Below are 25,399 nucleotides of genomic sequence, written 5' to 3' on the forward strand. Positions count from 1 at the left end.
ATTTCCTGCCCACACTGCGGGAAGATTTCTTTGTAAGGTGAGAGAAAGTTGGGGAAAAAAGGGAGATTTTTGGGAAAAATTCCATCTTTCTCATGGTAATTTATGGAATTTTCTACCTCCTTTCTTTCCCTTCAGTTCTGCATCATCCTTGGGTTTCTCAGCACAGCAAATCCACACCGATGACATCATTAAAAACTTGCCATCCATAAATTGCATAAATTGCAATAATTAAATTGCATCAATTAAAGCCACTTGCCCGGGCCAGGAATGGAATTCCAGCACTTGGGAAGAGAGTTGTGGATGTGACCTCGCTGTCACCGGGGGCATTTTGAGCCTCTAAACCTCTGATCACAAAGATGGTTTTCATTTTTAACAACTCCCAAAAAAATCCTGAGCTGACAGAACAGAGACTTCGGTCTTGTCTTACTTGCTCTTATTAATTTGAGGTGTTCTTTTGTCATTTAAAGATTCTTTAGATGACGAAGAAGCGCCAAATGTGTCAAAATGGCACAGGTGGAAGTGGCTTGAGTGTCACTTGTGTGTGTGGGAGCAGCTGTGGTGGCACATTTTTGTTCCTTAACCTAAAAATGAGTTTATTTACAGAGGAATATCCCAGCAGGATCGGTCAGAGGTGTCCAGAGGAGCCCACTTTGGGATCCTTTTGGGATTCAGGTTGTGCTCTGGAATTCCTGCAGCTCCCATTGCTCAGTTCCTGAGTTTTGTGTGGACAATCCGCTGTTTATTTTATATATATTTATTTATATTTATATTTATGCTCTTTTCTGACGCTTCCCAGCAACAAAGTCACAGTTTCTGTACCCAGTGACAAAAATCAGGGAGCGAGCCACAGCTTCCCAAACCAGCCAGGCTCAAAGAGAATTCCAGTGGCTCAAAGAGAAGCAGGACCAGGTCCTAGCACAGAGCTGGGGAAGCCACGGCACAAAACTGTCTGAAATTCCTTTGAGGACTGAGCAGCCTCCTACTTTTCAAAGGTGTTCCCGAACAATTGTGAATTATTCAGCTGACAGAGCCTTATCTCGGCAGCCCCCGCGCTTCTAATCTCCCACGGAGCCGCACCAGGGTGAATTTTGGGAGCCAGCAGGCTCGGCACGGCGCGGCTCCAAACATGTGCACAGCTGATTATTTCCACAGCCTGCAAAAAAACTGCTAAAAAAAAGAAAAAAAAAGGAAAAAAGTTATAGGATTCAACACTGAAAAAAAAATAAAGTATCAGGCACGAACAGACGGCTCGGAGCGGGGAGATAAAGGGGATGGGGCGGAAGCGGGTGGCGGGGGGTGGCGGGGATCGCGCGGTGTCCCCGTGTCCCCGTGTCCCCCCCCAACATGGCAGCAGCGCCCGCCGCGCCCCACGTGCGCCCGTCCCGCCGGCGCGCCTCTGGCCCCGCCCACCGCGGGAGGGTCACGCCCCTTTTCGGCGATATTGCCTCTGATTGGTTTAGGCTGGGTATAACCACGCCCCTCAGCGCGGCGGGCCGCTCTGTGATTGGCTGCGTTGCGGCGCGGCCCCGCCCCGCGGCGCTCGGCGGCGCTCGGGGCCCGGCCGGGAGCGCCGCCAGTTCCTGGCGTCCCGCGGCGGAGCCGGCGGCGGCTGCAGCGCCTCGCTCCGCCCGCTGCTCCCTCCTGCACCCCTCCGCACCCTCCTGCACCCCTCCTGCACCCCTCCTGCACCCCTCCTGCACGCCTCTGCTCCCTCCTGCACCCCTCCTGCTCCCCTCTGCTCCCTCCTGCACCTCTCCTGCACCCTCCTGCTCCCTCCTGCACCCCTCTGCTCCCTCCTGCTCCCCTCCTGCTCCCCTCTGCTCCCTCCTGCACCCCTCCTGCTCCCTCCTGCACCCCTCCTGCACCCCTCCTGCACTCCTCCTGCACCCCTCCTGCTCCCTCCTGCACCCCTCTGCTCCCTCCTGCACCCCTCCGCACCCTCCTGCACCCTTCCTGCACCCCTCTGCTCCTTCCTGCACCCCTCTGCTCCCTCCTGCACCCCTCTGCTCCCTCCTGCTTCCCTCTGCTCCCTCCTGCACCCCTCCTGCACCCCTCCTGCACCCTTCCTGCACCCCTCTGCTCCCTCCTGCACCCCTCTGCACCCCTCCTGCTCCCCTCTGCTCCCTCCTGCACCCCTCCTGCTCCCCTCTGCACCCCTCCTGCACCCTCCTACTCCCCTCTGCTCCCTCCTGCACCCCTCCTGCACCCCTCCTGCACCCCTCTGCTCCCTCCTGCACCCCTCCTGCTCCCCTCTGCTCCCTCCTGCACCCCTCCTGCTTCCCTCTGCACCCTTCCTGCACCCCTCCTGCACCCCTCTGCTCCCTCCTGCACCCCTCCTGCACCCCTCCTGCACCCCTCTGCACCCTTCCTGCACCCCTCCTGCTCCCCTCCTGCACCCCTCTGCTCCCTCCTGCTCTCCTCTGCTCCCCCTGTCGCTCTGCCCCCCGCTCCTGTCCCGCTCGGTGCCGGGCCCATGGAGCTGCTGTGCGTGGAGTCCGCGCCCCGCGTGCCGCGCGCCGGGCGGGACCCGCAGCTGCTCGGGGACCGGCGGGTGCTGCAGAACCTGCTGAGCCTGGAGGAGCGCTACAGCCCGCGCCTGTCCTACTTCCAGTGCGTGCAGCGCGACATCCAGCCCTACATGCGGAGGATGTTGGCCTTCTGGATGCTGGAGGTGGCGAATCGCGGCGGGGTCCCCGGGGCTGCGGAGGGGACGGGCCGGGGGACAGCGCTGGTGGCCCCAGTGTCGGGGCCGGGGGGTGATGCCGCAGCTTTGCAGCCTCTCCGTGAGTTTGGCTGTGCTGAAATTGGGATTCCCCCATGCAGGACCCTCCCCCGAACACAAAAGCAGGGGGTGAGAGACCCCCCCCCCCCAAAATCTCCGCTCTGCCGGGCAGCCCCGGGGCTGGGGGAAATAAGAACGCTGCTATTAACTTCCCTAAATTAAAAGTGAATCTGGCTCTCTCCGGGATGGAGCTCGGGGAATCTCATTGTGGGCTCGCAGGGAAAAATCTCAATAAATGAGGGTTCTGCAGGGCTGGCTCCTGCCTTTTCCCAGCCGGTGCTGCAGGAAGCTCTTGCAAAGAAATAATGAATATTTTAATTTTAAAGGGTTTTATTCCCGCCCTGCTGTCACTCTGTCCCCGCAATCCCCTTTTCAAGAAGGGTTGGGTGATAAATGCCGCGTTGGAAGCCGCTCCTGTGGAGCCCTAAAGGCAGAGATGACACTGGCGGTTGTCACGACCTTCGTGTCATTGTCCCCATGGCCGGGACAGCCGCGGCTGGCAGGAGGAGGAGGAGGGTGGTGTTTGCTGCAGGATGAGGAGAAACCGCAATATTTTTATGGTTATGTCGAAAGAAGGAAGTTCAGAGTGACAAGTGTCATGATGCTGGTGGCAGATAAGAGCACAGGGCTGAAATTTGGACTTGCTGGACTCTGCTGGTGGCTGAGGGAGGGGACTTTGGGGACTCTGCGTTGATTTGGGTGCTGCCATTGATTCTCCTCGTGTCCCTGGGGTGCTGCAGGTGGAGCTGCCAGCCCTGGATCCTTCTCTCCCCTCTCCAGCTGGAGCTGCTCCTCTGCTCCAGGGCTCCCCAGGGCAGGGGTGGCAGCTGGCTGGAGCCATCCCCAGCAGGGCACAGCAGAAACGGGGCCAAAGCAGGCAATTTCAGATTTATTCATGCACTCTTTGGAGCTGCAGCTCGGTTCTGCTGCTTTCCACAGGAAGATGAAGCCTCAGGATGCGACGGGGGCGATGCCTGCGGCTCCTTCCCTGCCGAGGGCGCCTGCCAAGTGTGAAACAGCAGCTCTGAAGCTGTGCTGAGCTCTCCTGCACTCACCAAAACTTCCTTTTCTCTCGTGTCTCTGCCCCCGGGGCTGGCCAGGTGTGCGAGGAGCAGAAGTGTGAGGAGGAGGTTTTCCCGCTGGCCATGAACTACGTGGATCGTTACCTGTCCTCCGTGGCCGTGCAGAAGAACCACCTGCAGCTGCTGGGAGCTGTGTGCATGCTCCTGGCCTCCAAGCTGAGGGAAACCATGCCCCTGACCGTGGAGAAGCTCTGCATCTACACCGACAACTCCATCACGGCCCAGGAGCTGCTGGTAACGCCCTGTGCCCCCTCCCAGCTCCTGCTTGGCATCGCTGTCCTGCTCTCATCCCATTCCCCTCCTCCTTGGGGAAGGGTTTTCCATCCTCCCCGTGCTGGGGAGCAGAGCTGTTCCCTCCTGGTTGTGGAGGAAGTTTCATGTGCCAGCACCGAGCTGTCACTCTGAGTTTTGTCACTGAGCTGTCACTCTGAGTTTTGTCACTCTGAGTTTTGTCACTCTGAGTTTTGTCACTCTGAGTTTTGTCACTCTGAGTTTTGTCGCCCTGAGTTTTGTCACTCTGAGTTTTGTCACCCCAGTGACATCTCCCAGGCTCCAGGCTCTGGTCAGGCAGTTCTGGTAACGCCCTGTGCCCCCTCCCATGCCCAGCTCCTGCTTGGCATCACCCTCCTGCCCTCTGATCCCATCCCTCTGCCTTCCCCTCCTCCTTGGGGAAGGGTTTTCCATCCTCCCCGTGCTGGGGAGCAGAGCTGTCCCCCCCTGGTTGTGGAGGAAGTTTCATGTGCCAGCACCGAGCTGTCACTCTGAGTTTTGTCACTCTGAGTTTTGTCACTCCAGTGACATCTCCAAGCTCTGGGTCAGGCAGTTCTGCCTCCCCCCAGCTGCAAAAAGCAGGGAATGTGGGAGATTCACTTCCACAGCAGCAGGAAAAATGGGATTTTAGGTGCAGAGTGAAGCAGCAGAATGGCTGTGAGGGGTTTCTGGGGAGGTCACTTGGTGTTCCAGGGTGGTGGCAATGAGTGGAATTCCTGCTCTGCCCCTCCATTTCTCACCCTACATCCAGAAAGTTCCGTTCTGAGGCTCTGAAAGGCCAAATGTTCGCTGGTGGTGTCTGATGAGATCCAAACCCGTGAGCTCAGCCTGCGCCACGAGGCAGGAAATGGGAGAAAAGCCCTTTTTTTGGGGCTTCAGGAGGGAGCAGCGACCTCCCCTGGGTGACAGAACATCCCTGGGGACCGTGGGCTCCGAGAATCTCTCGGGGTTACTCATCACCCAGCTCAGCAGCTCTGGTTCTTTGGGGCTGGGCTGATGTGAGTGTGATCCGTGCCCCAGGTGGGCAGCCAAGCCACACAACTTTCAGGTGTGACTCGAGGGCAGTTCTGGGAACTGCAGAGCTCTCTCTCAGCTGAGCCTGGTTTTTCCCAAGGCTGGGGAAAATCCCCTCCCCTCCTCTGCCTGGAGTCATTAGTGGGTGGTGATTGCCTTAATTAGCCCTCAGGAGCTGATGAGTGCTGAGAATGCCCACAGGAAACTCCTTTTTCCCTGGGTGCTGAGCCCTGTCCCCATCCCTGACTCCTTCAGCTCCCAGTTGGGTTTAATTCTGATTCATTTGCTGATTTTTGGTGAGGATTTGCTGTTCCCAGCTCAATCTTGAGCAGGTGAGCAGTGGGCAGAGCGTCCCTGGAGATTCTCCCTCATTCCCAGGCTCCAGGGTTAATTCCTGCTGATCTTTCCTGCTCCTTCCTCCTGGGAGCTGGGGATGGAGGAGGAAAACTCTGCTCCCTGTTCCTCGCTCCTGATCCTGCAGGTCTCAGTCCTGGAATTCTCCTTCCATCCAGTTTTTCCTCCCATGATCCTGGGTTGCTCTTGGATGCTTCGTGATGGACTCAGAGTCGATCTGGATGAAAACAGCTTTAATTTGGGAGTCAAAAGAGCTTTTTTGGGGGCAAACTGGACCCTTCTCTCCTTTCCTGATGGGAATGTGAGCGCTCAGCAGAGCAGAGGTTTATTCCTGTTTATTATCCAAGGGCTGGACAGAGGAATTGGGAACCAGCCTGGCCCAGAGGGAGGGAAACTGAGGCACTGGGAGATCCCTGGCCATGGAGAGTCCCTGGATTTCCATGGATTCCAACCCTTTATGGAGCACATTCTGCTCCAATAAAGAGGGAATTGAGGGAATATCCAGGGATCTGAAGGATTTGCCCTGGCTGTGGGACCTGAGGGAATTAAATCTGGATTACAACACCCATGGGAAAAGTCATCTTCCCTGGATTTCCATGGATTTTATAGATTTTAACCCCTTTTGGAGCACATTCTGTTCCAACAGAGAGGGACTGGAGGGAATATCCAGGGATCTGTGAAGGATTTGCCCTGGCTGAGAGCCCTGAGGGAGTTAAATCTGAATTACAACACCTCAGAGCTGCTGCTTCCCCCTCTGTGCTCATGCCCTGCTCTTTCCCAACCCCCTGGAAGAGGGTGGGGAGAGCAGGGTCAGGGGAGCTTCTTCAGCAGCCTCTGGACAATCCTGGCCTCCCTTCCATGGCCCGGGGCCATCCCAGCAGGAAGCTGGCTCACATTCCCGGGGGCTTTGCTTCCTCCTCCTCCTCCTCCTCCTCGGGATGCTTGGCAGCAGCTCAGCCCTTCAGAAAGGACACAGAACCTCGCTGGAGTTATTCTGGGGGTGAAGGAAATGATGCAAGGAGGGATTTGTCCATTTGGAGGAAGTTGGATTTCCGTCCAGGCCCTTCTCTAACCCACCTTGCTTTTTATTTTTTTTGTAATTCTTTCTTTTTCATGTTTTTTTTTTTTAATTTTCTTTATCTTCATAAAGAGTTTTCTGGCCTGGGGGAAAGGGGGTTCAGCTGCTCAGAGCTTGGGGAGAACAGCTGGAAATCACCTCCATCATCCTGCTTTGGCTTGAAAATCTTCAGCCTCAGTTTTACCAAGGGATTCCCTGGAAAAAGAATGAGGAGCCTCCAGGGAGAGGATGCAGGAGCAGCAGTGGGGAGTGAAAATCAGGGAATAAGAGCTGAGGGTGCCAGGGGTGTTCCCAGAATCCATCCTGAGCTGTCACCTGTCCCTTCACACCCTGACCTCTGCTCAGGCCGTGGAAATCCAGCCTTTTTCCCACATTTTCCATCTGCAGATGGATTTTGGTGCTGCAGCTCCCCCAGCCCCTGGGAGGGACCTCAGGAGTGTCCCCAGGCATGTGACAGCACCGAGGGCCCTTCCCACCTGCAGGGCCAGAACCCAGAATTGCTCCCAGCGAGGGCAGGGCTGGCTGTCACTGTCACATCCCAGATGGAGCCAGACATTCCCTGCCCTTCTCTGAGGCTGCTGCAGCTCTTCTGGCAGCACCAGGACTCTTCTCACCTGGGCAGAGCAGGAAAGACCCTGGGAATTTTGGGAATTTTGGGAATTTTCCTTCCTCCTTTATTTTTCTGAGTTTTTTTTTTTTTTTTTTTGGTTGGCTGAGGTTTTTTGGTTGGTTGTTTTTTTTCCTCTGGGGTACAACCAGGAGAGATCAAACTCACACCCTGCTGTGTGTGATTCCCAGCCCCACAGAGCCCTGCCCTGGGGGGATCTGGCACAGGGGAATCCGCTGCATTCCCAGCTCTGGGATGGGCAGGGAGGAGAAACAGGAGAAACAAAAGGACATTTTCCACTTTCTTCCTCTGCTCCACTCCCCGGGCAGGGGCTGATACCGTGAGGAAAAGCCAGGAAGAGGATGTTTGATGAAGCCTGGCCCAGCTGCTTTTGTTCTGTTCCTTGAAGGGATCCGACCCAGATCCCGACCCAGAGGCTGCTGGGGCAGAGGAGAGGGACGAGCACGGGGCAGCTTTGGCAGGAGAACCTGCCCTGAGCTCTGTCCTGGCCCCTGGGGACAGTCCCTGGGCCTGGGGACAATCCCTGGCACCTCCAGCTGGCACTGCCAGGTCAGGGTGGCCTCAGGGATCTGAGGGATAACGAGGAGCCAGAGCTTGTCCATGGCAGGATCCACCCCTGGGACAGGCTGTGCTGGCTCCTGTCCCACAGCTGAGGGTGGCAGGGCCTCTGCTGGGCATCCTGCTTCCCTTGGATCTGGGGATTCCTTTGGGATTCACTTCCCTTGGATCTGGGGATTCCTTTGGGATTCGCTTCCCTTGGATCTGGGGATTCCTTTGGGGTTTGCTTCCCTTGGATCTGGGGATTCCTTTGGGATTCACTTCCCTTGGATCTGGGGATTCCTTTGGGATTCACTTCCCTTGGATCTGGGGATTCCTTTGGGGTTTGCTTCCCTTGGATCTGGGGATTCCTTTGGGGTTTGCTTCCCTTGGATCTGGGGATTCCTTTGGGATTCACTTCCCTTGGATTTGGGGATTCCTTTGGGGTTTGCTTCCCTTGGATTTGGGGATTCCTTTGGGGTTCATTTCCCTTGGATCTGGGGATTCCTTTGGGGTTTGCTTCCCTTGGATTTGGGGATTCCTTTGGGGTTTGCTTCCCTTGGATCTGGGGATTCCTTTGGGATTCACTTCCCTTGGATCTGGGGATTCCTTTGGGGTTTGCTTCCCTTGGATCTGGGGATTCCTTTGGGGTTTGCTTCCCTTGGATCTGGGGATTCCTTTGGGGTTTGCTTCCCTTGGATCTGGGGATTCCTTTGGGATTCACTTCCCTTGGATCTGGGGATTCCTTTGGGGTTTGCTGTGTGAGGAGGGAGCTCCAGGCCCTGCTCCGGTGGGGAGGGACTGCCAGACGTGTCCTGTGTCCCTTCCCAAGGACCTGGAGCAGCTTTCCCAACCCTCTGGAGGCTCCTGGGTGAGGGAGAGGTGGGGACAGAGCTCTGCAGTGGCTCTCCCCTGTGTCCCACTCAGGACATTCCACACCAGTCTTTCCTCCTTTTCCCAAGCCTGATCTTCCTCCTCTGCTCCAGTCCCTCCCTCCACCCAGGCACTTGGTGATCCTCAGGCTCTGGAGCTCTTTCCCAAAGCTCCTTTTTGCTTTTATCCTGTGGATTTGGCTTAAAAAACTCCCAATCCTGGCAGGCTGGGCATCCATCTGGGAGAGGTGGGAGGCAGGAATGGATTCCTGGGGGGAAAGCAGAGGCTGGGAAGTGGCAGCTTGGGCCCAGGGTGGGGGTTTGGAGCAGGTTGAGCAACGTGTTTGAGCAACTCAGGGTGGGTTTGTTGTGTAAGGGGAAAGAGGGAAGGGGGGGAACAATAAGAAAAAAAAGGGGAAAGTGAAGATCTGAGCTTAGGAAAAAATGTCACTTCCTCAAATCTGTCTGGAATCCTGAATTTTTTGGGGCAAAAGGAGATTTGTGCTGGTCAGGGTGAGGTTCTGAACTGGAGACACCTGACCAGCCCCAGCCCAGCTCTGGACTCTCAGCTTCAGCTCCTGGGGGGTTTTCCTTTCCCAGCAGGGCCACTGTCCCCTGTCCTGGACAGAAGGGACCTGGGGACACCCTCAGGCCTTTCTGAACCCCCAACCCAGATCTGCTGCTGACCCACGGGGTGAGGGGAAAAGGGGCTGGAAGAATCCTGGGAAATGGGGGAATTGATCCTGGCAGAGGTGACAGCAGTGACAGCCCAGCCAGTCTCCTCGTGTGTGGCCCCCAGTTGGATTCAGCTGCTGCTCCAGCCTTGCCAGAGCCGGGATTTGAGGGCAGGGATCCCAAATTTTGTGCTGAGGCTCCAAGCAGGGCTCTCCTTGTGTTCACCTTGGCACCCCTGAGCCCGGGAGCTGCGGGGGGATGGCTCTGCCAAGGGTTGTCCCCATCCCTGTCCCTGGCAGGAGCGGAGCCAGGAGGGGCTCAGGGGGTTCAGGAGCAGCCGGAGCTCCAGCTGGAACTCAAGGGGCTCCAAGCCTTCCACCATCTGCTCCCAGCCTGGCTGGCTCCTGCAGATCCCAGAAATCCCTGCTGGATTTTTGGAGGGAACACCCCAGGCTGGGATGGAGGCGTTGGCAGCACCTGGGAAGGCCCAGGGGGTGTTGGTCTGGCTGATCAGTTCTGGACACACTTGGAGGTTTTCTTGGTGGAGAAAAGGGAATTTTCTGCCAAAAAAAAAGGAAAAAAATAGCATTCCCAGCCTGGGAATTCCCTCCTGCCCCAGGGTTTGTGGGGCAGTCACAGCCCCATGGTTGCTCTACCCTGAGCTGGATTGTCCTGGGAGCCTGGACATCAGCCTGTCTCCTTGGGAGTGGGGAAGGGATTGGGAATGGTGTCCCTGCCCCGGGTTCCCCTCTGTCCCTGCCCCGGGTTCCCCTCTGTCCCTGCCCCGGGTTCCCCTCTGTCCCTGCCCTGGGTTCCCCTCTGTCCCTGCCCTGGGTTCCCCTCTGTCCCTGCCCCGGGTTCCCCTCTGTCCCTGCCCCGGGTTCCCCTCTGTCCCTGCCCTGGGTTCCCCTCTGTCCCTGCCCCGGGTTTCCCTCCCTGGGCTCTCACAGCACCTTGCAAAGCCAGCAGTGTCCAGGGCTAATCCCTGCAAAGCAAAATCCACATTTTTTGCTCTGCTCCCGGCTCTGAGCAGCCCAGGGCTGGAATTGTGGGGACAGCCCCTCCTGCCCTTCCCCATCCTGCGCTGGCCCTGGAGCCTCCTGAGCCATCCCATAACGTCCTGTCCCCGCTGACCCCGCAGCACTGGGAGCTGCTGGTCCTGGAGAAGCTCAAGTGGGACCTGGTGTCGGTGATTGCCAACGATTTCCTGCCTCACATCCTGCACCGGCTGCCGCTGCCCGCCGACAAGGCGGAGCTGGTGAAGAAACACGCGCAGACCTTCATCGCCCTCTGTGCCACAGGTGGGTGCTGGGCTGGGCCCAGGGGTGCTGGGACACCTGGGATGGGCTCCCCACCTTTTTTGGGAGCTGGGTGCCTGCCTTCATTGCAGTCAGAGCCGTTCAGGGCGGGATAATGCTCCTGGGGGCTCTTAGATGCCAGGAGAGGTGTGCCAGCCTCTTGCTGTGCCTGTGGGAGGCTGCCCAGGGTTCAATCCCAACTTTTCTCGGCCTCTCCCTCAGCCTCTGGAGCCACCTCATCCCAGGACTTCTCCTGAAGGCCTGGCCCTGGTGCTCAGCCTGTTCCATGCTCCTCCATCCCAGTTTCTCCCCACCTTCTGCGAGACCCTCCCGAGCTCCCCAGGGAAAATCCCTCTCCCAAACCCCCCCTGCGTCCTCACTGACGGCTCCTTCCCCGCTCGTGTCCCTGTGCTGGCTCCAGACTACACCTTTGTGATGTACCCCCCGTCCATGATCGCCACGGGCAGCATCGGAGCCGCCATCCACGGCCTGAGCCTCTCCCTCAACGGCTTCAGCGGCGAGGCCATCACGGAGCTGCTGGCCGGGATCACGGGCACGGAGGTGGTGAGTGGACACCGGGAATTCCAGCTGCTGGGAACCTCCCTTCTTCAGATTTCCCATGGAGGGTGGGACAGGGGAGGGTGTGGAGCCTCTGACCTGGATGTGTCCCCGTGTCACCTGCTGCGGGTGGCCACGAGGAGGGAGAGCCTGGGATGGACTGGCCGTGGTGATGGGCAGCCAGGCACAGGGATGGGCTCCAGAGGGCCCTTCCAGCCCCAGCTCCTCTGGGATTGGGTGGAATTGCGCTGTCCAGAGTGGTTTGAGGAGAAGCAAGGGCTGTGGGATGATCCCAAACACAGCCCCTGGCAGGGCGGGCTGGGCTCAGAGCCTTTGAAATGGCACACAAAGGGCAGGATCTGTTCCCGGCCGGGCAGGTGGTGACGGGATCGGGTTCTCCGCCTGGGATGGGGACAGGGACACGTCGGGCTCGGCATCTGCTGCCTTCAGTGTCCGGTTGCAGGTGCCCTGGCTGGGGGGGGAAAGGGGGCTGGGACATGAAACATTCCAAGTTTAGGGACATCAGGATGGGGGGGTTCTCCAGCCCCTCCGCCACCCTTGGAGCAGGGACGGGGATCCCACAGGTCACTCCAGTCGGGAGCTTTTCCTCTCCCCTTTGATGTCCTCCCTGCCCAGGTCAGTTACAGGAGCTGGATCAGGGGTGGGGGTGGCTACCACGGGGCTTTGTCCGGGCGGGAGGCTCCCGATCCGCTTGTGCAGATGGAATTTTTTTGTTCTCCTTTTTAAAGAGAGAAATCAGTGCAGCCACCTGCTCCCAACCTGCTCCACGAGGTCGGGGCTGTGCAGGGAACAGGTGGGAAGCAGGGAGGGTTCTGTGGAGGGAGAGGAGCTGAAATGGAGCCCAGCACCCTCCTGTCCCTCCCCAGCATCTGCTGTGCTCCCTGCCCAGGTGTGGGGTGCCTCACAAACAGCTCCTCCTGGATTGTGTACACAGAATTTGGGGCTCCTGGGAGAGCACCTGGGCTCAGCCTCCCCCTCCTGTGGTGCTGCTGCTTCTCCCTGAGCCGAGACACAGTCGCCAGGCTGTGACTCAGTTTCCCTTCTGGAGGAGCCATCCCCTTCCTGCAGCTCCCAGGCCCAGCTGGGCAGTGCTGGGAATGCAGGGATGCTGCTGCAGGGCTGGGCCAGCTCCATGGCCAGCGGGAGCCTGGCTGGGTATGGCCAGGCTGGCTTTGGCATCTCAGCCAGAATTGCTGGTGGAGACCTGGAAGAGCCCTGGGATGGTCTGGCCATGGAGATGGTCAGCCCAGGGATGGTGCTGGACAGCTGGGGATGGTGATGGAGAGCCCAGGATAGTGATGGACAGCCCCTGTCCAGGTGTCCTTGGTGATGGACAGACAGGTGTCCATGGTGATGCACAGCCCCTGTCCAGGTGTCCATGGTGACGGACAGCCCCTGTCCAGGTGTCCATGGTGATGGACAGCCCCTGTCCAGGTGTCCATGGTGACGGACAGCCCCTGTCCAGGTGTCCATGGTGATGGACAGCCCCTGTCCAGGTGTCCATGGTGACGGACAGCCCCTGTCCAGGTGTCCATGGTGGTGCACAGCCCCTGTCCAGGTGTCCATGGTGATGCACAGCCCCTGTCCAGGTGTCCATGGTGATGGGCAGCCCCTGTCCAGTTGTCCATGGTAATGGACAGCCCCTGTCCAGGTGTCCATGGTGATGGGCAGCCCCTGTCCAGGTGTCCATGGTGACAGACAGCCCCTGTCCAGCTGTCCATGGTGATGGGCAGCCCCTGTCCAGCTGTCCATGGTGATGGGCAGCCCCTGTCCAGGTGTCCATGGTGACAGACAGCCCCTGTCCAGGTGTCCATGGTGACAGACAGCCCCTGTCCAGGTGTCCGTGGTGATGCACAGCCCCTGTCCAGCTGTCCATGGTGACAGACAGCCCCTGTCCAGGTGTCCATGGTGGTGCACAGCCCCTGTCCAGGTGTCCATGGTGGTGCACAGCCCCTGTCCAGCTGTCCATGGTGATGGGCAGCCCCTGTCCAGGTGTCCGTGGCACTCAGGGCTGGGGCAGGAGGAGCTGTGCTGATGGGGAGCCAGGGAAGGGGAGCTGGGCGTTGCTATTTTCACTCACCACATCCTCTGTCAGTTTCTAAGAAGCGCTGGCGGATTCCTGGTAAGAGATTTCGGGTGTGACAATGTCCCGTGAGGTGCAAACTGCCACCGGGCTGAGCCGGGCTGTGTCCGAGTGGGAGTTTCCTCCTCTGCCTACAGCTCGTGGGGGAAAAACCAGAGCAGGGTTTGCATTTGTGGCAAGTGCTGCTGCTGCTGGCAGCCCCCTGCGCCTTCCTGTGCGTGTCCCCCAGCTCAGGGTCCCCTGGGGGGTGTCACAGAGGGGACAGGAGGGTGAAAACCTCGTGAGAAGCTCGGCAGCCACAGCACCGTTCTCCCAGCGTGGGTGGGAGGGGGTGTAGGGTGGATTTTGGGGCAGGGAGGGTCCTGCTGCCTCAGGGGCATCCAGCAGAATTCCGGCTCTGCTGCAGGATCACCCCGAGCTGTGGGAAAGCTGGGCTGCAGCTGGAGGGGGATCCAGGGACAGCCGTGTTTTTGGGATGGGGGAGGTTTGGGCTGTGCGGAGCTGCCCTGCCCTTGCCACGCTGGACACACCCTGGCTCCGGGACTTGGGGAAGCTCTGCTGGACACAGCATTCCTGCAGAATGGGGTCAGCAGGGAGGTGGGAGGAGGACAACCAGAGTGTGGGGCTTTGCCTGGGGAGGGACAAGCTGATGGAGAAAAATCTCCTTTTTCTGGAAAAAATGCTCTGGGGGGTCAGAGGCGCAGCCCAGCAGGTGCTCTGAGCTTTTCCTAAAGCTCCCAGCCCTGAGGAGCAGGGATCTGATGGCTCCTGTGTGTTTCCCTGTTCCAGGACTGCCTGAAGGCCTGTCAGGAGCAGATCGAGGCGGCCTTAGCCGAGAGCCTGAAGCAGGCATCCCAATCCCAGCAGGAATTCAGCTCCAAGACGGCGGCGTACGGGGGCAGCCAGCCCACGAGCACCCCCACGGACGTCACCGACGTCAACCTGTGACCAACCGCCCTTCCCCAGAACTCCGGCCCCTCCCTGGACACCCCCAGCTCGCTGCATCCCCCCTGCCCACCCAGCACCTCCGAGGGGCCCTTCCCAGGCTGGGAATGTGGAGTGGGATCCGAGCTCGGAGCTGCTGCAGGTGGCCGGGGGGGAGTGACCGAGGTGGTGCCAAGCCACAGGAATGCTGGGGACAGGGAGCAGGAGCCTGGATGAATTTGGAATTGTTTCTGTGTTGGTGTTCCCTGGCTCTTTGGGCTGTTGGCGGTGACTTCAGCCCTGTGAGGGACAAAAATCATGGGGAGCCAGCCCTGCAGGACCCCAATCCTCATCACCGCCAGCTCCTGCGGGGCTCGTGGAGCAGCTGCTTGGTGGCCCCTCAGTCCCCATTGCTTCGTGCCACATCCCCACAGCTCCTGGGGAAGTCGTGCAGCTGCTTCTGCTTGGAAAGGACTTGTGGGGCTTGTTTGTTTTTGCTGTTGGATGTGGGATTTTGGGGACGCGCTCCCCGTCCGTGCCTTGGGAGGAGTTCGGGGTCGGGCGCCGTCCCCTCGGCTTTTCCGCCGGCCCACGGAGGCTGCTTAATTTATTGTTCACTGCTGGGAAATGGGGAGGGAGGAGAGCTGGGATTCCTCGGGGTGAGGTGCCACTCTCCTCTCCTTCCCAAAAAAGTGCCTTCCCCCTTCGCCCCTTCCCTGGCTCCCTGGGCAGTGGGAGACTCTCCTGGGAGGCTGCTGGGTCCTTTGGTAGCTTAGGCATCAGACTAGGATTTAAGGAAAACCTTTGAATGTGCTGCTATAGTCTGGGATGCATCTCCACTCTTTCCAGGGCAGGGATTTTGGATTACGCTCAGGAGGGGGCTGTGTTCATCCAGGTGGATCTGAGTTGCCTCCTGAGAGGGTGGAAAAACTTTGCTGCGCACTTGAGTTGGAAAAGCAATTACTGCATTTTTGTATTGTTGTTGTTGATCCTGTTAGTTTTTTATAAAAATTGTTGTAAAACAGGGAAGAAAAAAAAAAAATAATGCTGCTTTTCTATGAGAAAACCATTACAGAGTGGAATTAACCAGGAGAAGCCGGAGACTCCACAGTGACGGGAGGCAGATGCTGCTGCTGCCTGGGAAACCTTTGGACATGTGGCTGTTGTCCTCCGGTGGGGGATGTGGAAAATGAGGTAGAAATCTTCCTTTTTGGATGCCACCAGCCACAAAAAAAATCCGGCGGAAAAAGGTGGGGCTGCTGCTCCTCCCTGAGCCTGCCTGGTCCGGAAACCCACGGAGCCGCTGCCTCCTGCGAGCAGGAGGGCTGGGACAGAGCCTGGCTGTGCAAAAGGAAATGTGTTTCTTTTTTTTTATATATATATATAAATGAGTTTTTAATTTAAGAGTAAACTGGTTTTGGTGTTCACTCGCATGAGTCCCGCTGCTGGGAGAGCCAGAGAACCCCGTGATGTTGCAATAAAATATTTTAAACAAAAAAAAAACCCCAGTGGCTCGAGGGTTTCCCTGCGCCGTTCCCAGGGCTCAGATCTTTCCCTGGTGCTCCCTTGGGATTCCAAGGTTCCTTCCCAGGATGGAACAGGGCAGGCAGGACCCTGAGGGACACCCAGGGCAGCTCAGGGATGGTGATGGAGCCAGACACCTTCCTGCAGGTGAGGTGCTGCCGGAGCTGAGGCAGCACCTTCTTCCCAGCAGGTTGGAGGGTGGTGGGCACTGGAGCAGCTCAGGAGTGCCAGGTGCTCTGTGCCAGCCCAGGCTCCCTCTTGTGCCACCAGCTTTTGGCTTAAGAGAAAATGGGGAAGTCACGGAAGAGGCGGTGGTGTGTGGGGACCCAGCTCCCGCTCCTGCCATGGGAGGTGACAGGAGGCAGCCGCCCTTGGCACAGCCCAGGGTGCAGCAGGGGCTCCTCGCCGTGGCCCAAAGCTGCAAGGCACAGGCCTGGCAGTGGCAGCAGGGCCCAGGGAAGTGCAGCCTCCTGGGAAAGTCCCCCCTGGGTTTCGCAGCAGAGCTGGCACTTGGGCACAGTGCCAGGAGCAGGCCAGGCAGGTGCCCTCATGGCCAGGTGAGAATGGTGGCACTGAAGCTTCAGGAATTCAACCCTGAGGGGATTTGGGTGTTTGGGAAAAGCCCTGGACAAGGAGCTCCAGAAGCTGGTGGGGACAGGGACAGGCTGGGACTAAGCTGGGCAGACCCAGGAGCCCTGACTGGCTGACACAGCTCTGGTTTTATTTCTGAGTACAGGGACAAGCCAGTGTCCCAGTGCTGGTGGCACCGGGCTCCTGGGTGGGACAGGGGCTGCACAGGGCGCTTGGTGCAGCTCTGTGGGCACAGTCTGTTCCCAGTGAGTGATCCAGGAAGGACGCTCCTGATCCAGGATCCCAGCAGTGTCCCGAGGGCAGGCCAGGCTCCAGCATTTCCCTGCTCATTCCATGGCCACTGGCTGCTCCCCTTCCACGTCCCTCGTCTTGGAGTTCATCAGCTCGCGGCGGATCTCCGGCGAGATCTGCGGGTGGCTGTGGAACTTGAGCAGCTCCAGCAGGGCCTCCTTCTGCTCCGAGGACAGGTCCTCCTTGTAGCGCTGGGCCAAGGCCAGGAAGCTCTGGTGCCACAGCACGGGCAGGAGCCGCTGGTCCGTGCGGAAGGCCAGGAAGTGGAAGACCAGGGCGTCGAGCACGCGGAAGGGCAGCGCGTACTTCTTGTCGATGAGCAGGCGCAGGAAGATGCTGTTGGCACCGCTGTACTGCATCTCAGCCAGCTTCAGCAGCGCCGCGCTGCGGGACGGGGACAGCTCAGGGGACAGGGCCACGGGGACACAGAGAGGTCAGGGGACAGAGCCATGGGGACAGAAGAATGGGCAAAGGGTCAGGGGGTGCTGGGTTGAAGTCATGGGGACCAAGGAATGGACATGAGAGGAACCAGGCTACAGCCACAGTGAACAAGGATGGAGGGGCAACCAGACTGGAGCCATGGAGCACCAGACATTCAGGCACAAAGCTGAGCCTTGAATCTTAACCCCAGAGGGAGCTGAGCAGCCCCTCACCACCTCCCAGGGGCTGGAGAGGCTGAGGGATGGATCCAAGGCACTTCCCAGGGTCCCTGGAGGAGAAGCTGCTCCCCCCCAGCCCCTCAGGGCCTCACCTGGAGTGCAGGACGGGGATGGAGCACTTGCTGAGGATGCTGCCGATGATGATGGCCTCCCTGAGCGTGCAGGTGCCGGACTCACACAGCGGGATGAGGATCCCTGGGAATGGGGACAGTCAGGCACCGACCACCTTCATCCACAGGCAGAGCCCTGGGGCTCAGCCCCTTCTCCCCGAGCCCAGGAAATCATCACTCTCGCAGCAGCAGCTGGAGGGTCCCTGCCATGCAACAGCCCCCCAGGTACCCAGCCAAGCCCCAGAGGGGACCCTGCAGGACCCCTACCCTTGAACCAGGCCGCTGGCTTGAACAGAGCCTTCTTCAGAGCCATGTACAGGTGGAAGTTGAGCCGCTTGTACTCGGCGATGTCGTCCCGGATCCGTGGCAGCAGCACCAGGTTGTAGAACCGCTGGGCCATCCTCTCCTTCAGGTTGGAGGAAAATATCCTGGCAACAACAAAGCATGAAGGGATGGATGAGGAAAGGAGGCCAAACAGGGGGAAAAAAACCCCAAAAAATCCCATGCCAGAGGGTCCCTGAAGTGACCTTACCTGGTGGCCTGGTACATGGCAGCAGCTGTCCATGTCTCTGGCTCAGTGATGTAGAGGATCTGCTCCCAGTTGGACAAGGCAGGAATGATTTTAAACGCCTTGGGGAGCTTCCCACTCCTGTACTTGGACAGCACCTTCAAAGACAGGGACACGGGCCAGGACATGACAGGGGGCAGTGACAGCAGGGACACGAGCGCGTTGTCCCCTCCCTCAGCACCTCAGGGTGGTGGCTGCAGGTTGGGCTGCTCTGGCCTCACCTCCCTGACGCCCCTGTAGACCTCCAGGACACGGGGGTCGAGCTGGGGCATGGGGCAGCCTGAGAGCTCCGACAGCGCCGTCTCCACCTCCGTCTGCTTCTCCGTGATCTTCTCCATAATGATATCGGCCAGGGTGCGCCTGCGGCCGGCACGGGACACGGTCACTGGGGGACCAGGGAGGGGACAGGGGCGAGTCGGGGGCTGACAAGGGACGGGGGCGAGCTGGGGTCTGTGCAGGGCCCACACGGGACCAGGGGGAGAATCGGGGGTCGCGGGGGATGACACGATGGGGGTGAATTGGGAGTTGATGTGAGACAGGGGTTGAGTCAGGGGCTGGGACAGGACGAGGGGTGAGTCGGGGGTCGCACGGGGCCGACACCGGACCGGGCTCAGTCGGGGTCCCTGCCCCGGTGCAGCCCCCTCCTCTCACCTCAGCGGCGGGTTCTTGTTCATGAACATCTCGATGGCTTTCTCGTCCTCGGGGTCCACCTCCACCTCCCCGCCGTAATCCCCGCCCCGTCCCGCGGCCGCCGCCGCCTTCTCCAGCGAGGGCCATTCTTCATCATCCTCCGAGTCCGAGCCGGGACCTGCGGGGAGCGGCGCTGCCTCAGCCCGGGGCCGAGCACGCTCGGGGGTCCCGGAGCGTGCCAGGGGTTACCGGGGCTCACCGAGAACCGCGCTGCGCTGCCGGGGGGCTGCGGGCGCTCCGGGGCCGTGCTCGGCCTCCAGCTCCTCCTGCTGCCGCCGCGCCTGCTCCAGGATGCGCCGGGACAGCCGCGCGTCCACGAACCCGTCCCCGCCGCCATCCCCGTCCTGCTCCTCCGGGGCCCCGCGCTTCGCCCGCGCCCGCGGAGCCGCGTCCTGCAGGATCTGCTCGGCCAAGGGCAGCGCCGGGGCCGCGCCGGAGCCCCGCGCCCGCCGGGCCTTGGGCATCGCGCCGGAACCGGGGAAGCACCGGCTCCGGACCGGGGAGACACGTGGGGCCTGTCCCCGCCTTTTCCGGGGCGGCTCCGCCTCTTCCCGGCGCCTCTGGCCCCGCCCGTTCCGGTGGTGGCACCGGCACCATGGGGGTCACCTGGTGAGAGCGGGGGGCTCCGGGACGGGGGGGACGGCACCGGGAGCGGCTCCTGGAGTGGGGGGCGGCACTGGGATGGGCTCCTGGAATGAGGGGCGGACCCGGGACACGGGGAGAGTGTCCGGGTGGAGGGTGCGGAGCAGCCCCGGGGACACGGGGAGAGTGTCCGGGTGGAGGGTGCGGAGCAGCCCCGGGGACACGGGGAGAGTGTCCGGGTGGAGGGTGCGGAGCAGCCCCGGGGGGAATGTCCGGGTGGAGGGTGCGGAGCAGCCCCGGGGACACGGGCAGGGCCGGGGGCGCGGGCGGCGGTGCCCCGGTGGGTCCGTGAGCCCTGGGCCGTGTCGCAGCGTGTCGCAGGTGCCGGTGGCCGAGGGTAAGAGCGTGCAGCAGACCGTGGAGCTGCTGGCCCGGCGGCTGGAGGCGCTGGGCGCGGACAAGCAGGGGACGTTCGGCGTGGACTGCGAGACCTATCACACCGCGGCCGCCCTCGGCACACAGGGTCAGCAGGGCCGGGGGGCAGCGGGGCCAGCCCTTCTCCAAGCTCCTCTTTCCCTTTTCCTTCCTGTGCTTTTCCTCCTGCTTCTTTTCTCCCCCTTCTCCTTCCCCACCTTACCTGGAGGTGTGGAGGAGGCTCCAGGATCTGATGCTGGTTGATGTGGTTGAGGGGTTACGGTGGCAGCGCTGGGCTGAGGGTTGGACTGGCTGATCCTGAAAGTCTCATCCAACTTTCATTAGTCTATGATTCTACAATTCCTTTTTCCCTTTCTCCTTTTCCTTCCCCCTCTTCTTGTCCTTTTTTCCTGTTCCTTTTCCCTTTCCCTTCATCTTCCTCCCCTTGGGTGCCCACATCCCTTTCAAGCACTGATTTATGTGATGCTCACCACACTGCACTGAGCCTGTGCAGCCCCAGCTCTGCTCAGCCATTGCTCCCGGCCAGACCCATTGGAATCTTCCAGAGCAGCATTTTCCTGCTTTTTTGGCAGCTGGATCTTGGAGGAGAGGCAGAGCCCAGCTCCCTCCATGCCTGTGGGAGGTGGGTGCTCCTGGGGTTCTCCTGTCACCTCCCCTCGAGCCATGCTGGTGTTTTATCCTGGTCCTGCCGAGGATTTCTTTCTCCCCATGAATCTCCAGAAAGAAATCCAAGCTCTTCCCTGAATGGATACCACAATAAACCCGTGAGGATCAGGAATTACAGGCAGGAGGAGGAGCTGCTTTAAGGCAGGAATATTGGTTTTCCAGCCCCGCGCCCTCGCTGTCGTTCCAGGGCAGACAGGGAAGCTGATGTATGTCATGCACAACACCGAGTACCCCCTGAGCTGCTTTGCCCTCTTTGAGAACGGGCCCTGCCTGGTGGCTGATGCCAACTTTGACACCCTCATGGTGAAGCTCAAGGGCTTCTTCCAGAACGCCAAGGCCAACAAGATCGAGAGCCGCGGCACCCGCTACCAGTACTGCGACTTCCTGGTGAAGCTGGGCACGGTCACCATGGGCCCCAGCGCCAGGGGCATATCTGTGGAGGTGAGAGCCATTTCAGAAGGGTGGGGAATGCATGGATAGGTGGGGAAATTCCATGGGAGAAGCTGGAGAGGGAAGGTTTAGGTGTGATCTAATTGAGAGTGTCTGAAGTGAGCCAACAGGGAAGATGGAGGGAGATGTTTTATTTATAAAGGCCTGGAGTGTCAGGAAAAGTGGGAATGGCTTCACACTGCCAGAGGGCAGGGACAGATGGGATATTGCGAAGAAATTCTTCCCTGTGAGGGTGGGAAAGCCATGGAAAAAATTTCCCAGAGAAGCTGTGGCTGTCCCTGGATCCCTGGAAGTGTCCAAGGCTGGTTGGACACTGGGGCTTGGAGCAGCCTGGGACAGTGGGAGGTGTCCCTGCCCTGGATGAGCTTTAAGGTCCCATCCCCAAAACATTCCATGATTCTGTAATTCCCTGTCCTGTCTGTGTCCCAGTTGTTTTGCTGGTGCAGGAGGCAGGTTTGGATCTCCTCTCCCAAGGTTTAATCCAGGCAGGTGCTCTGGGGCTGTCCCTGCACAGGGAATCCCTGCAGGAATGCCATCCTGATAAAAAGCTGATGAAATTTCAGCTGCACAACACGAGCAGCATCCCTCAGGATGGCCAAGGGGATAAAACAACCTTTCCAGTGCTAATTCCCTACTGATTTGGGCCTTGCTGTCCTTCCCTTTGCATGTTACCTTCCCTTCCCTTTGGAAAGGGTCCTCTTGCATGTTCCCAACACGTTCTGTCTCATTTATATTTACCCATCCTTGTTAGATGGTGAATATTTTGGGGTGTTTCCATGAAAAGCCTTCCCTGCATGAAGGCTTCAGGGCTGTGGGATGTGTTCCCAGGTGGAATTCTGACCCTGCTGTCACCTCCAGGGTGTCTGGGATGTGTTCCCAGGTGGAATTCTGCCCCATCAGCAGCTCCGGGGCTGTGGGATGTGTTCCCAGGTGGAATTCTGCCCCTGCTGTCACCTCCAGGGGCTCTGGGGTGTGTTCCCAGGTGCAATACTGTCCTTCCTGCCAGCTCCAGGGGTCTGGGGTATATTCCCATATGTAATTCTGCCCCTGCCACCAGCTCCAGGGCTGTGGGATGTGTTCCCAGGTGGAATACTGTCCCTGCCACCAGCTCCAGGGCTGTGGGATGTGTTCCCAGGTGGAATACTGTCCCTGCCACCAGCTCCAGGGCTGTGGGATGTGTTCCCAGGTGGAATACTGTCCCTGCCACCAGCTCCAGGGCTGTGGGATGTGTTCCCAGGTGGAATACTGTCCCTGTGTGATTGCCAATGACTGCTGGAACCTGCTGATGGAGTTCATGCAGAGCTTCATGGGCAGCCACACGCCCGGGATCCCGTCGGTGTTCAGCTCCAAGCACGACAGCGCCTACAGCCCTGGGGACACCATGGTGCAGTACATGGAGCTCTTCAACAAGATCCGCAAGCAGCAGCAGGTGCCTGTGGCTGGAATCAGGTGAACAGAATTTTCTGGAGCTCCTGGACTGGATCAGGAATCCCTCCAGAACGTGGCACAGCAGGCAGCCCCAGGATTTTTTCCCTTCTTGATTTTTCCCATTTCTATGTTTTCCAATGCCGTGTGTAATTCTGGGTGTCCTCCATGGTTTGGGATTATTGGATCCGTGGCTCTTTGGACAGTGTTTTGTGCAGGGAATTGCTGTTTATCCACAGGGAAAAGAGAAATTCCAGCCAAAAGTAAGGGCAGAGCTTCTGTGACTACAAACAGCTACAGGAGAAATCTCTTCAATTTATATTTTTTATATACGCACATTGGTGTTTTATTGTATTTCATGCCAATAAAACACTGGATTTTGGGAGGAGGAGTTGTCCCTGCACAGTGAGGGTTGTGCTGGTTTGTGTTTATTTACAGACTGTTCCCTTGGATCTGCTTCAAGAGTTTTATACCCCCAAAGCAAACATTTCCCTGTGAAAAAAATTCCAGGATTTCTTGCATATTCCTGTTCCTGGCACATTCTTACTTTGCCTTCGTCCTCTGTAGCTGATGGGAATGTCAGAATCTGCTGGCTCTCAATGAAGGCTCTGGATAAATTAAAAAATAAAATGAATGAGCCTGGCAGGAGCTTTTTCAGTCACTGAGAGAATTCCAGCAGCTTTATCCCATTGTTTTTAAGGTAGGTAATAAATATCCTGTTCCTGCACACCATTTGAAGAATCCTGATGGCTTCAGATTCAATGGAATAAGGAAGAATTTGGGCACTACCAGCCAAAGATTAATTTTAAGACATAATGATATCTCTTCAATATATTTTTTTTTCCTTCATATTCCTGGGAAGGCACCAGCATTCCAGAAAAAATATAATTGGTTCCTTGCCCATACGAGTCTGAGGAGCAAAGAAAACAGAAATAATTTATCTTGAACAGGTTTTCTTTCTGAAGCAAAAAGGAAAAAAAAAACCAGCTGATTGTTGGCTTGATTTTATAATATGATTTAATCATTCTTACCTGCAAACCTAATCAACTGTTGGAGTGCTCAGAGCTTTTAGTTGTGAGCATTTAATAAATTTAATCAGCACAAGGCCCAGAAAGAGGTGGTTCATGAGCCCTAAGAAATGGCACAATGTCCCTTAAGTGTGGTAGAATGCTGAATATACTGAATTTTTTGCACCTTTTAGCCCCAAGTTCATGACTTGTGTTCAGTGGTGAAAATTCACCTAGTTCAGCTGGGAAAACTTATGGGAAAAAACTAGGATTTGTAGGGATGGTTATCCCTGTCCTGTTTCCCATTACAAGCCTTACAGTTAAAAAAAAAAACCCCAAAACCCTCTTAATGAGCAGATTAGTCACGGTGAATGTTGGTAATGCTTTGTTAATTCCCGAGGCTGCTCCGGAATCGGAGATGTCAAAACTCTGCTCATGTGCCTAAAAAACATGGAAATGTGTGCTGGGATCCCTGGGGATTGCTGGGGTTTTATTAATACATTGTGCTGTTCCTGGAGCTCCAAAAAGGGAGCCCTGGAGCCACAGTCTGCCTTTCATTAACCCCTTGACGTCAGTGGGTTTCCAGAGACGTGAGGATGAGGAGGATTTAGTTCTTTATGTCCCAGCCAAGCCTGTTGATTGTGGATCCTTTTTTTTTTTTCTCTGCTTCTGCACCTCTCAAAATCTATGTCAGTGTTGTTTCATTCCCTGAACTGAAGCCTGACCAAGAGGGAGCAGGGCTTTTGGGAATGAAGGCCTCAACCTTGCATGGTTTATATTTATAAATAAATATTTTTTATATATTTATAAATATTAATTATTTATTTATACAGATGATATATAAATAATACATTACTTTATACAGACATAAATATATACTATTCATATTTATAATTATCATCTCTAACTTGCATAATATATAACAGTAATAATATTTATCATAATAATATAAAAATTAGTTCTATATTATATATAATTAAGGTTTATACAGGTATAAATATATATATAAATATTATATATTTATACAGGTGATAATATAAATAATAATTAATTTATTTATACAGGTGATTTTATCAGGGTCACGAGTGGTTCAGTGGCAGAGCCAGTCTTGCTGCCACCCCAGGGGATTTTTGGGGCTTTTGTTCTGTTGTGCTGTGGCATTTTTTTAATCTCACAAGTGAGTGTGGCTCATTACTCTCCAATTTTAATTTAGATGCTGCAGGCTCATTGCAGCTGTGTCAGTGTGGATTTCTGTGCAGGCACAGGGTCAAAGTGGGCCAGGCACTGGTGCCACCATCGCCTTGGGGTCTCTTGTCACCTCAGGGGCCATGTGGGGTATGACCCCCTTAATCTCAGAGCCCCCATCTCAGCTTCTCCATCACCTCATGGTCCCCACAGCCCCCATTGAACCCTTCCCATCACCTCAGAGACTCTCTGGGGTGTCCCCTCAGGGTCTCCATCACCTCAGAGACCCTTTGGGGTGTCCCCTCAGGGTCTACATCACCTCAGAGACCCTTTGGTGTGTCCCCACATCACCTCATGGTCCTCACAGTCCCCCTTGGACCCTTCCCATCACCTCAGAGACCCTTTAGGGTGTCCCCACATCACCTCAGGGTCTTCCATAGCCCCCCCCCCCCCCCGCCTTGGCCCTTCCAACATCTCAGGGACCCTTTAAGGTGACCCCAGGGTCTTCATCACCTCAGAACTCCTTTGCCTCCCCCCTCACCTCAGGGCTCCCCTGGGGTGCCCCTCATCCCCTCAGGATCTCCATCTCAAGGTATCCATCACCTCAGCGCCCTCACAGCCTCCCCCTTGTGTCCCCCATCACCTCAGGGACCGCCGTGGGGTGCGCCCCCCCAGTCACCTCAGCACCCCCATCACCTCAGGGCCCCCGTGGGGTACCTCCCACCCCACGCCACCCTCTCGGGGGCCCCCGCGCCGCCCTTTTAAGAGCCTCTTTGTCTCCAAGACACCCTTATTTACCCTCCCGTGCCTCAACCGAACTTCGGCCCCGCGATTCACAAAGCCCGGTACGTCACGGCCGGGGGCGGGACTCGAACCCGCGCCGGCCCGCCCCCCCCGGCGCCCATTGAACAGCGCCCCCTGCCGGCTGCGCAGACTCCGTACGCCCCGACACCGCTCTGCCCTCGGCGGCGTACGCTACGCCAGCGGGGTGCGTACTCTACGGTCACAGCGTAAATACCCGCGGTCTTAGCCTGTGTGCC

General features: G+C 57.7%; 3 protein-coding genes and 1 long non-coding RNA gene across 5 annotated transcripts; 2 read left to right on the top strand and 2 right to left on the bottom strand.

The window, feature by feature from the left end:
- Positions 1 to 1,506: 1,506 nt before the first annotated feature.
- CCND3 (cyclin D3) lies at positions 1,507 to 15,679 on the top strand. Its single transcript, XM_023942365.2, has 5 exons — positions 1,507 to 2,671; positions 3,883 to 4,098; positions 10,434 to 10,593; positions 11,012 to 11,154; positions 14,042 to 15,679. The coding sequence occupies exons 1-5, from the start codon at positions 2,474 to 2,476 to the stop codon at positions 14,198 to 14,200; spliced, it is 876 nt and encodes a 291-aa protein (XP_023798133.2). The 5' UTR covers positions 1,507 to 2,473; the 3' UTR covers positions 14,201 to 15,679.
- A 721-nt stretch (positions 15,680 to 16,400) lies between these two features.
- On the bottom strand, positions 16,401 to 19,130 carry BYSL (bystin like). The gene is made up of 7 exons (XM_086861649.1): positions 18,809 to 19,130; positions 18,571 to 18,727; positions 18,141 to 18,279; positions 17,884 to 18,017; positions 17,619 to 17,779; positions 17,334 to 17,436; positions 16,401 to 16,966 (listed from the first exon to the last, which is right to left on the bottom strand). The coding sequence occupies exons 1-7, from the start codon at positions 19,071 to 19,073 to the stop codon at positions 16,618 to 16,620; spliced, it is 1,308 nt and encodes a 435-aa protein (XP_086717775.1). The 5' UTR covers positions 19,074 to 19,130; the 3' UTR covers positions 16,401 to 16,617.
- Positions 19,131 to 19,137: 7 nt separating this feature from the next.
- On the top strand, positions 19,138 to 22,576 carry MED20 (mediator complex subunit 20). Of its 2 annotated transcripts, XM_086861652.1 has the most exons (4): positions 19,138 to 19,218; positions 19,563 to 19,714; positions 20,480 to 20,733; positions 21,980 to 22,576. In XM_086861652.1, the coding sequence occupies exons 1-4, from the start codon at positions 19,205 to 19,207 to the stop codon at positions 22,193 to 22,195; spliced, it is 636 nt and encodes a 211-aa protein (XP_086717778.1). In that variant the 5' UTR covers positions 19,138 to 19,204; the 3' UTR covers positions 22,196 to 22,576. The 2 variants fall into 2 exon arrangements, with proteins under 2 accessions (XP_086717778.1, XP_086717776.1); XM_086861650.1 differs by lacking the exon at positions 19,563 to 19,714 and having other exon boundaries at positions 19,164 to 19,218.
- Positions 22,318 to 25,219, bottom strand: LOC111945003 (uncharacterized). The gene is made up of 2 exons (XR_002871485.2): positions 25,158 to 25,219; positions 22,318 to 22,775 (listed from the first exon to the last, which is right to left on the bottom strand). It is a non-coding gene; the product is annotated as an uncharacterized LOC111945003 (long non-coding RNA).
- Positions 25,220 to 25,399: the final 180 nt, after the last annotated feature.

The sequence above is a fragment of the Cyanistes caeruleus genome, chromosome 24 (genome assembly GCF_971803275.1).
Source record: "Cyanistes caeruleus chromosome 24, bCyaCae1.hap1.1, whole genome shotgun sequence".
NCBI classification, from domain to species: domain Eukaryota; kingdom Metazoa; phylum Chordata; class Aves; order Passeriformes; family Paridae; genus Cyanistes; species Cyanistes caeruleus.

Excerpts from the sequence above, each read along its gene's own strand:
- BYSL (XM_086861649.1), bottom strand. The coding sequence starts at position 19,073 with ATGCCCAAGGCCCGGCGGGCGCGGGGCTCCGGCGCGGCCCCGGCGCTG. Across the intron at positions 18,280-18,570 it reads AACAAGAACCCGCCGCTGAG|GCGCACCCTGGCCGATATCA; the intron begins GTGAGAGGAGGG and ends TGCCGGCCGCAG. Across the intron at positions 17,780-17,883 it reads GCCATGTACCAGGCCACCAG|GATATTTTCCTCCAACCTGA; the intron begins GTAAGGTCACTT and ends TGTTGTTGCCAG.
- CCND3 (XM_023942365.2), top strand. The coding sequence starts at position 2,474 with ATGGAGCTGCTGTGCGTGGAGTCCGCGCCCCGCGTGCCGCGCGCCGGG. Across the intron at positions 2,672-3,882 it reads TGGCCTTCTGGATGCTGGAG|GTGTGCGAGGAGCAGAAGTG; the intron begins GTGGCGAATCGC and ends GGGGCTGGCCAG. Across the intron at positions 10,594-11,011 it reads CATCGCCCTCTGTGCCACAG|ACTACACCTTTGTGATGTAC; the intron begins GTGGGTGCTGGG and ends TGCTGGCTCCAG.
- MED20 (XM_086861652.1), top strand. Across the intron at positions 19,715-20,479 it reads GGCCGCCCTCGGCACACAGG|GGCAGACAGGGAAGCTGATG; the intron begins GTCAGCAGGGCC and ends CTGTCGTTCCAG. Across the intron at positions 20,734-21,979 it reads CCAGGGGCATATCTGTGGAG|GTGGAATACTGTCCCTGTGT; the intron begins GTGAGAGCCATT and ends ATGTGTTCCCAG.